Raw genomic sequence first — 8,624 nt, forward strand, 5'->3', positions numbered from 1 at the left:
TTGTTGAACACAAACCTCTTTTTCAACAACCTCGCCACGTCTGAGAAGTCGTTCGAGCTGGAAAGGAGCCACGGCTGCTCCCGAATTCACCAGCCAATTTGCTCGTCCACCCACACCGTGTGGACGCGGCCCCTGTCCTTTTGCACACGAGACGGAGTCACCAACAGTCAACGCGGTTCCTCCGAGTTCCTTCTCACTCACCCTCTCTCGACCTCGACCTCGACCTCTTTCTCCTGCCCTTCCTCCCCCCCCCCCCCTCTCTTTCTCGGTCTACCACTGAATCAGCCGACCATGTGCCGAGTCTGGTAAGGCGCCTGGCCTCGGAACATAATGCCAGAGAGACGCCTGTCGCGTCTGCTCAAGGCCAAGCTGCTTCGACGATCTTCGACACCCGCTGTTCCAAAAACGGGCGACGGGCCCGATCCACGAGTCCACCCCCCCAACTCAACCTCTCGCTCGCCTTGCACTCCGCATCTCTTCGACTCCGCCAGCGACAGGTCGCCCTACAGTCTCGTCTCGTCGGTTCCCGATCACTCCTCCGACGAGATAGCCTCAGTGCCTGGCTGCCACCTGCCCGAAGATAGCCGCTCCGAAAAACCCAACCATCGGGCCGAGTCCCAGCCTTCAACCCGTCGTTCATCGCATCAAGACCCAGACCTCCCGGCGCTGCAGCATCGCCACGCATCAGAACGTTCAACAACTTCATCGTCACCGCCACCACCACCACCGCCACTACCCACTCTCTCCGTATCTATCGTTTCCCCTTTACACACCCCCATTTCCGAGGAAACTTTCTCCTCCGTCGAGGTCACTCCTCTGCCCACTCCACAGCGATCCGACAACACCCCGACCCCATCGTCCGAGGCGAAGACTTCCGAGTCGACCCCGTCGGAGAAGAAAGCTCCCTTCACCGTGGAGTCTGTCAACGAGAGTCCCAACGAGGAACCCCCAGTGGCCTCCCCTCTGTCTCCGCCTCCTTCGTCCACCAAACCTCCCAGCATCGCCATCCGCAGACGATCTTTTCTTCCTGCCTCTCATCAGAACTTGATCAAAGGGCTCGGACATTCGAGTCCACGCCCAACCCAGCGTGATCAGGGCAGCAGTCGTACTCCCATCGCTGCTGCCGAGATGGTTCAGCGCCGAGTGTGGGTGAAAAGGCCGGGCGGCTCAGCGACGCTGGTGCCCTGCTTGGAGGATGCCGTGGTGGATGAACTCCGCGATCAGGTCATTATGAAATATGCCAACTCCCTGGGCCGGTCATTCGATTCTCCCGACCTTGTGCTTCGGATTGTGTCGCGCGAGAAATCCAATCGACAACAGACGCCAGAGAGGCTCTTGAGTCCCGAAGAGACAGTCTCGTCCATCCTTGACAAGTACTATCCGGGAGGCCAAACGGTCGAAGAAGCATTGCTGATCGATGCACCCACGCGCCGCACTCCCAAGCCATCTCCACGTCACCCGGTATATCCCACACCACTCGGAGCCGGGAGAGCATGGTGACTATTTCCCGCTCATGCCAGTGAACCCAAACGGCCACACCCCTCCCACTCACTCGGCCAGCTCAGGCGGCCCTGGCGCCCCAGCCATCTCGATCCTCACCACTGGAGTCGCGCCCACGCTGCCATCGCCAGGAACCCGAGCGGGAAGACATCATCGTCGTCCACCGCTTACCCGACACACGACGAATTCGCCCACGATACTCGGCCAGAACACTTCGAGCACTGGTAAGTCGCTTTCCTTGCTTGCTTCCTTTTTTTGGTGTGGTATTGATAGTCCTAGCCGGTTACATGGCTGCTGATTTGTGTCCTCTCCCACCAGACAATGGCATTGCCTCTCACGCTCAGCCACCCCCGTCTGCGCCAACGCAACCGACACCTCCGGCCCCCGCTGCAGACTCGCCACAGGTCAAATCACACACACCTCCGGCGCCAATTGCTTCCCCACGCTCCTTCCGCAAGCCTAAGGGTGCTGCTTCGCCCGGCGCAGCCTTTGGCGGTCTCATTGAGGGAACCGTCCCACCCATCAACGTTCTGATCGTCGAAGACAACATCATTAATCAGAAACTGCTGGAGGCCTTTATGAAGCGACTCAGCGTCCGATGGAAGTGTGCCGGCAACGGAGAGGAGGCAGTTCGGAAGTGGCGACAAGGCGGCTTTCACTTGGTGTTGATGGATATTCAATTGCCCGTCATGAACGGATTGGATGCGACCAAGGAGATTCGTCGCCTCGAGCGACTTAATGGAATCGGTGTCTTCCCCAAGACCGCGTCGGGCCGCTCTAGTGTCTCAAGTACTGCGTCTTTGGAGAAACGCCCTGGCCTGCAACGGTCTGTGAGCGAGGATGACACCCTGTCAGATCTCTCGCTCTTCCGCAGTCCCGTTATTATTGTCGCCTTGACCGCCAGCAGCTTGCAGAGTGATCGTCACGAGGCACTGGCCGCTGGATGCAATGATTTCTTGACCAAGGTAAGGATAATGGAAAACAATCCATCCCGCCCCCGATGTGCTCTCTGATTCTCGGTCTTCGTTCTAACGTTTGCTCCCCATTCTCCCACAGCCCGTTGGCTTCCCATGGTTATCTCAAAAGGTGACCGAATGGGGCTGTATGCAAGCTCTGATTGATTTTGAGGGCTGGCGCAAGTGGCGCGGATTTCAAGATTCCCCGCGATCGGCCTCCCCCAATTTTGATAGCGCGGCCAGCCCAATGCAGACCGGCAATCACAATGACACCAACTCGAAGATTGACCCTCAATCACCTTCCACAACTCGGGGTTCTTCCAAGCCCAGAGCTCGACCAAGACGGCCCCATTTGCCCGACAACGACGAGATCATGCGCGAAGATTCGTGGGGTAGCGGCAGTGGTGACAATGCCGACTCGCCCATCAGCCCTGATCCCGGTTCGGTTTTAGACGTTGATATACCGGCCCCCGATAATTAAAAATCCCCATCGGTCGGGTCAATCAGTCACTCGATGTAAGTGCCTCGGAAAGTGATGTTGACCGGTGATGCCAAAAATCCTCGAGAGCACTCACGGTCCGATGGCACACCAATACTTTCCGAACGTCTCCTTTTTCCCTTGTGTCTACTGGATACCCCGCTGAGCCCTCTTTGTCTTTTCTCTTTCCGCCTTGTCCTTCTATCTGGATGAGTTTTGTTGCACAGAAGTTTTTGGTCGTCCCTCTCTTACCTTTTCATTGCCTGTCCTTGCTTACTTATAATGATGCATGCATAAACGGATTGAACATACTCAAGCATACGAACGAGCGATTCATGTCCTGATTTACTCTGTCCCTCCAATTTCGGGTCAAGATTTATTTTTCTTTTCGATTTCCTTTCTGTCTTCGCTATCTTTGGCTATCTTTTCACAAAGGACATCGTCGAGGCTGTATTTCTTATATAAAACTTTGATCATCAAATATACAATTTTCACCGGTCAAGACCTGATGGTTCATCTGTCCACTTTATCGGACAGGTATTAAGCCTCCAGCCCGAACCCATTTGATAGTCCCCGTTTCGCGTCGCCCATATTCCTTTTCCCTGAATTCCAGGAACAGGCTTCAGTGCAGCTCACGCCAGCCTAGAGTTTATTGAAAGCTTTGTTGGCTGACCCCAGTCCCCCGTCGACAAGCTTGATATGCGCAGGCTTGGTACCAACAGCTCCGCTGCTAAGATTGTCTGCAGTCTGCTGCACGCTCATCGCATCAAATTCAAGTTGAATGGTCACTCCATTCCGCTTGACCCCGCGCACTATCTCTGAAGATACCTGGTCGTCCTGATAATCAGTTGAGTGCTGCACGCCCAGTGTGCGAAGACACTTGTGATCACTTCGAGTTAGTGGTCGCGTAAGTAGTATAACCCAGAAGTCTCGCCGTCTGGATCACAAAGGCACCCATATGGCTTGATGCGTCTCAGACAAGAATGCCACTTCTGTCCAGTGGTTCCAAGTGGTTTCAGCGAGACTTCGGCCCAAAACCAAGCATTTCACGCGACTCCCGCCGGTATGGGAACGACGCAGCCCTCCACCAAGGAGTAGGGAGCTGGCAAAGCGGCCACGCTATCCTCGCTGACCAGAACGTATTATTGTAGTCACCGTCGTCGCGAATGCCCTCGTGAAAGAATGCGCTTGCGAAATCAATGACCCGAGTGCCAACTTTGAGGGTGGAAAGGGCTGACTCTGCTGCCGGTGGAAACGGCAATCCCCGCCACGTCTGATGACATGATGGCTGGATATTACCCCGGGAAAAGCCTCATATCTAGTTGAAGGTGATCTGCAGGAGTAAGCGTCACTGCATGGACCTCTCCACCAAGACTTCCGCTGAGCCGCAGGTAGGGTTCGGTCCGTCCATGATGGACAATGGTCTTCCCACTTCGGAGATGGCCGCGGCCCTATGTTTACTTTGGTACATCTCGATTTGACATGATGAGAGCTGGACGATAGGGCTAGTCAACTCCGGGTGATTCATGAACGAGAAAATGAGGAACGAGAATAGCGCGGGTGTTAATATATCATTCTCGGGTCCCTCCCCCGCCCATGTGCGACATGGGTTCCTTTGGATCTCGTCGGATTTAGTTTGGAAGATATTCTGTAAGCTCGAGGGGGACCATGAGAATTAATATTTGGTCCTGTTCCAGACGCTGGGAGCCTTATTGGAACACTTGCACAGAGCGGCGTTTATATGGGCTTATGGCCGCCTGGACACTGCTCGACTAGTTCGACTGGTGCTGGCGATCCCTCCTGTGCATCACTGGGCACCTGCAGCGGCAGCTAAGGTTGATGTAGAGAGACCCAGTGCGGAAAAAGCCCACAGATCACTCAGGTTCCATCATGTTACACCTTGGATTTACGTTGAGGCCATCAATTGGACTTGAACTGAACGCAGATCAGCAGGTCGCATCGTACACCTCGAGGTGAGCCTTACCACGTGCACCACTCGGCGGGAGTAGGATTACACATGTCATGGAAGATGGATGGAGTGCACTTCAGGTATTCGAGTGGCCTCTTGATCATAAGAATGTCTTTGTTAAGCGGAGTCACATGGCCTGTCACATGGTTCAAGAGATGAAAATGAATGGACTCTCTCGCCTGATCAATCTCATCTCGTCATGTTTGGTCAAGCTCGTTGTCCCGTCAATCCGCAGTTTCCATGATTCCTGTCAAGTCAATATCCTTGATATGATGATATGCAGTTCGGTTGTGACGGCTAATACTAGTGGGCTAGCCTAGCCCATGGATAATAACCCCCAGAATCCCCCTCCAGGTCCACTTCTAGTGAGCATGACATCCTCCCTTCGGCAGAGCGGGTCTCAAAAGTCAATTGGGCTTTCTCCCTGGATAGGTCCAGCCCTCAAAAGGCCCCTTCGAAGCTGTCCAGGAATGAAGACGGGGGAGGGGGGGGGGGGGGGGGGGGGGGGGGGACGTCTGGACCACGGCCATAGCCTGTGTGCAAGTTCATTCTTGCAGATACGATCGAATATCTCCATTGGTTTAGCTCGGCAGTCGAACAGAAACGACCCGGCAAACTCAATTCGTAGCACTGTCACCTGGCTAGACCAGGAAACATTTTCCATCCTTATCTGGAAGGTTACTGGGGGTAAACATGCAAGCCGAACATCTAGCAGTGGTGAGCAACCATCATTTCTGCCCAGAAAAGCCCCTTGCCGGTTTCCGTTCCGCAAGTCAATTACTTCCGACAGATCTTATTCGTACTCTGCAAGGACCTTGAAGAATCGGAGATAAGCGAAGACTCAGACGAGACAGCTTGCCAACTAGAATGCACTAGCATCAAACCACTTGATGAACAATATGGAGCGATATGTCTAATGGTATTCGAAAGTGCGATGAGAAAGAATTGACTCATGTGAGAGTAATTGAAACTGAGACCATGTCTCCCACATGGGGAAATCACGAGAGCATCATACGGTATGTGCATTCCGAGTTAAATATCGGAGGATTTTATCACACGTTTGACTGAGATTGAGGTGTTTGCCGCTCCAAGCTGTGTCGCGCGAGGCCTCGGCACGAAGAGCTTAATTGACTTCTTGCCCTACTATTGCGCTCCCCCCGCCGCCGGACTCCCCCTCGTTCTTATCCCTGTGGGGTGGCTCAGGAGACTTCTTTCCGGCCTTAATTTGCCGAGGAACGTCTCAGTCCTTGCTTTGGGCCTAGAGCTGTTCGAACAGACTTTCTATGTCGAACAGAGCGCGCAAAGATTCGCGGGGAGTGTGAGGGATTTGTCTGTAGGTGTGGCATTCCTCTGAAAGGAATGTAGAACTAGCAATGATGGAACTGACGGGGACATGTGCTCGGCCGAGTCCAGACCTTGGGGGGTTCGGTATCAGCGAGATCTCTTCTGCTTCAGCCTCTTCTGCTCCGGCGAAGACCTATATATCAATCATCTTGGACCCCGAAACATGGACCTTGAATTGTGCCCCCAAGACAGAGACGACACGCATCTGTGATCAGCGACTTTAAGCTTGTGGAGGTAGTGATCCTCATTCTTGGAATCTTCCAACATGCCAATGGCCCGCTTTCTTGGCCTTCGAGGCAGCCGCCTTAATGCTGCTACCATCATCTGTGTTCTGATGCCTGGTATCCTTTCCGTGGGCTACAACGCCGCTTCACTGGGTGGTGTCCTGAGCCTCAGGAGCTTTGAGATGCAGTTCCGTGAAATCGATGTGGACGAGGCACTGGACAAAAATCATGCGTCCGCTGTTCAAGGCACCGTGATGGCAGTCTACACAATTGGTGGCTTCCTTGGTACATTTACTTGCATTTGGCTTGGTGACCTCCTGGGCCGTCGAAGAATCATCATGTGGGGGGCAATTGTCCAGATCGTCGGCGCGGTTCTCAACTCCTGTGCTTACAAACTGGCACAGCTGGTTGTTTGCCGTCTCGTTCTGGGTCTTGGGACCGGTGCTTTGCTGGGAACCATCCCTCTGTGGCTCACGGAGATCTCTCCGGCCGTCAAGCGTGGATCGCACGTGGCTACGAAGGGCATCTTCGGTGGTCTTGGGTGCGCGATTGCTTTATTTTTGGACTTTGGACTCTCCTTGAGGGATGGCAAGATGGCTTGGCGCCTACCTGCAGCCTTCCCTATTATCTTCTCCCTCACCGTCGCTGGGTTCATCACTTTTCTCCCCGAGTCACCTCGCTGGTTGATACAGCGTGGCAGAATCGCCGAAGCTCGCGATACACTCGCAGCGCTGGAAGACCTGGCTTTGGATGACAGAGAGCTTGAAACCCGCATCGAAGATATGCAGGCATCTCTGAGACGCTCTGGCAATCAAAATACATTGAGACAGTTATTCTCGATGGGCCCTCAGCGAACGTCTCATCGTGCTTTTCTTGCTATGACGGCCATGACTTTTCTCCAGCTCACAGGTGCCACGGTGACTCAATTTTACAGTAAGTTCTTTTTCCCTCCCAAATCCCAAATCTTCCACCGAGGGCCTCGGCGGATCTGCAACGGAAGCTGATATGAATGAAATTGTCATTCTCAACAGCCACCGCCATTTTCGAAAACAATCTTGGCTTGCAAGAATCCACCTCCAGACTTCTCGCCGCCGTGTATCAGCTCATGGGTCCCATCGGTGGCATCCTTTGTGTACTGACCATTGAACGACTGGGTCGTCGAGCCCTGCTGATGAGTAGTGCGGCGGGCAATACGATCTGTTTGACATTGATCGCCATTCTCGGCTCCATGACCGGGAATCTTGCCGCCGCTCACGGAGCCGTGCTCTTCATCTTCCTGTTCCACTTCAGTTACATCATCGGCTTCGGAAGTATTCCATACCTCTACGCGTCCGAGATCGCACCTATGCAGCTTCGCGTCACAATCAGCAGCATCAGTATCAGTATCTCATGGGCGATCAGCATTCTGGTCGCCAATGTCACGCCGATCGCTTTCAACAACATGGGCCAGCGATACTTTCTCTTCTACGCCGGATTCAATGCTTGCATGATCCCCGCCGTTTTCTACTTTTTCCCAGAGACGTCTGGACGTAGCTTGGAAGAGATTGACGAGGTCTTCACTTGTGCCAAAGGATTCCTGGATGCGGTCGCCATTGCAAAGAAACTCCCGCCCCGAATGCAACTCGAGATACCGGCGGTGCCTGAGAAGGGGATGTTGGTGGATGCAAAGAGTCTTGATAGCCCCCTTGAAAGTCCTATCTAGTGGATATTGATGTGAGTAGAGAAGAAAAGTTCACACCGAAACCGCAATGCTCTAGTCGATCTGGCGATGTGTTTGACAGTGAACAGCTGTCAGGTATACTAGTATGTGCGGTACGCATCTAGCGCCTGTGACATAATACTTGATATAAATCCTACACTTTTCGAACTACTAAGTAGCCTTCCTACATGTAAGGGGGAAACTTCGTCCCCCTCGGAAATAAAGACCTCGCGAAGCAAGCGACATAGAATTTGAATCAAGTTTGAAGTCTATACCAAACCTTGACGTCTAGCAAATTAGCTATTCAATCAACCACTAGATACTAAAGTACCATACATTAAGAATCCTTTACAGATTCGTTATCGAAACCGGCATCTAATTCAGCATCTAATTCGATATAAGGTCCGGTTAACCTTAAATCACCTAACACTATTATCTCACACCGCTCGTAGTA

The 8,624-nt window shown here is 53.2% G+C and overlaps 3 protein-coding genes across 3 annotated transcripts; 2 read left to right on the forward strand and 1 right to left on the reverse strand.

Moving 5' to 3' along the window:
• Positions 1-330: 330 nt before the first annotated feature.
• Positions 331-2,937, forward strand: POX_a00362 (uncharacterized protein; the record flags this gene model as incomplete). The annotated part of the gene is made up of 4 exons (XM_050109306.1): positions 331-1,453; positions 1,521-1,724; positions 1,780-2,465; positions 2,557-2,937. 4 exons carry the CDS (start codon positions 331-333, stop codon positions 2,935-2,937), a joined length of 2,394 nt encoding a protein of 797 aa, XP_049973074.1.
• A 639-nt stretch (positions 2,938-3,576) lies between these two features.
• POX_a00363 (uncharacterized protein) lies at positions 3,577-4,217 on the reverse strand (the record flags this gene model as incomplete). Its single annotated transcript, XM_050109307.1, has 2 exons — positions 3,577-3,813; positions 4,173-4,217. 2 exons carry the CDS (start codon positions 4,215-4,217, stop codon positions 3,577-3,579), a joined length of 282 nt encoding a protein of 93 aa, XP_049973075.1.
• A 2,295-nt stretch (positions 4,218-6,512) lies between these two features.
• On the forward strand, positions 6,513-8,173 carry POX_a00364 (uncharacterized protein; the record flags this gene model as incomplete). The annotated part of the gene is made up of 2 exons (XM_050109308.1): positions 6,513-7,404; positions 7,503-8,173. The coding sequence occupies 2 exons, from the start codon at positions 6,513-6,515 to the stop codon at positions 8,171-8,173; spliced, it is 1,563 nt and encodes a 520-aa protein (XP_049973076.1).
• Between the last annotated feature and the right edge of the window lie 451 nt (positions 8,174-8,624).

The sequence above is a fragment of the Penicillium oxalicum genome, chromosome I, assembly GCF_001723175.1.
Source record: "Penicillium oxalicum strain HP7-1 chromosome I, whole genome shotgun sequence".
In the NCBI taxonomy this organism is placed as follows: Eukaryota; Fungi; Ascomycota; class Eurotiomycetes; order Eurotiales; family Aspergillaceae; genus Penicillium; species Penicillium oxalicum.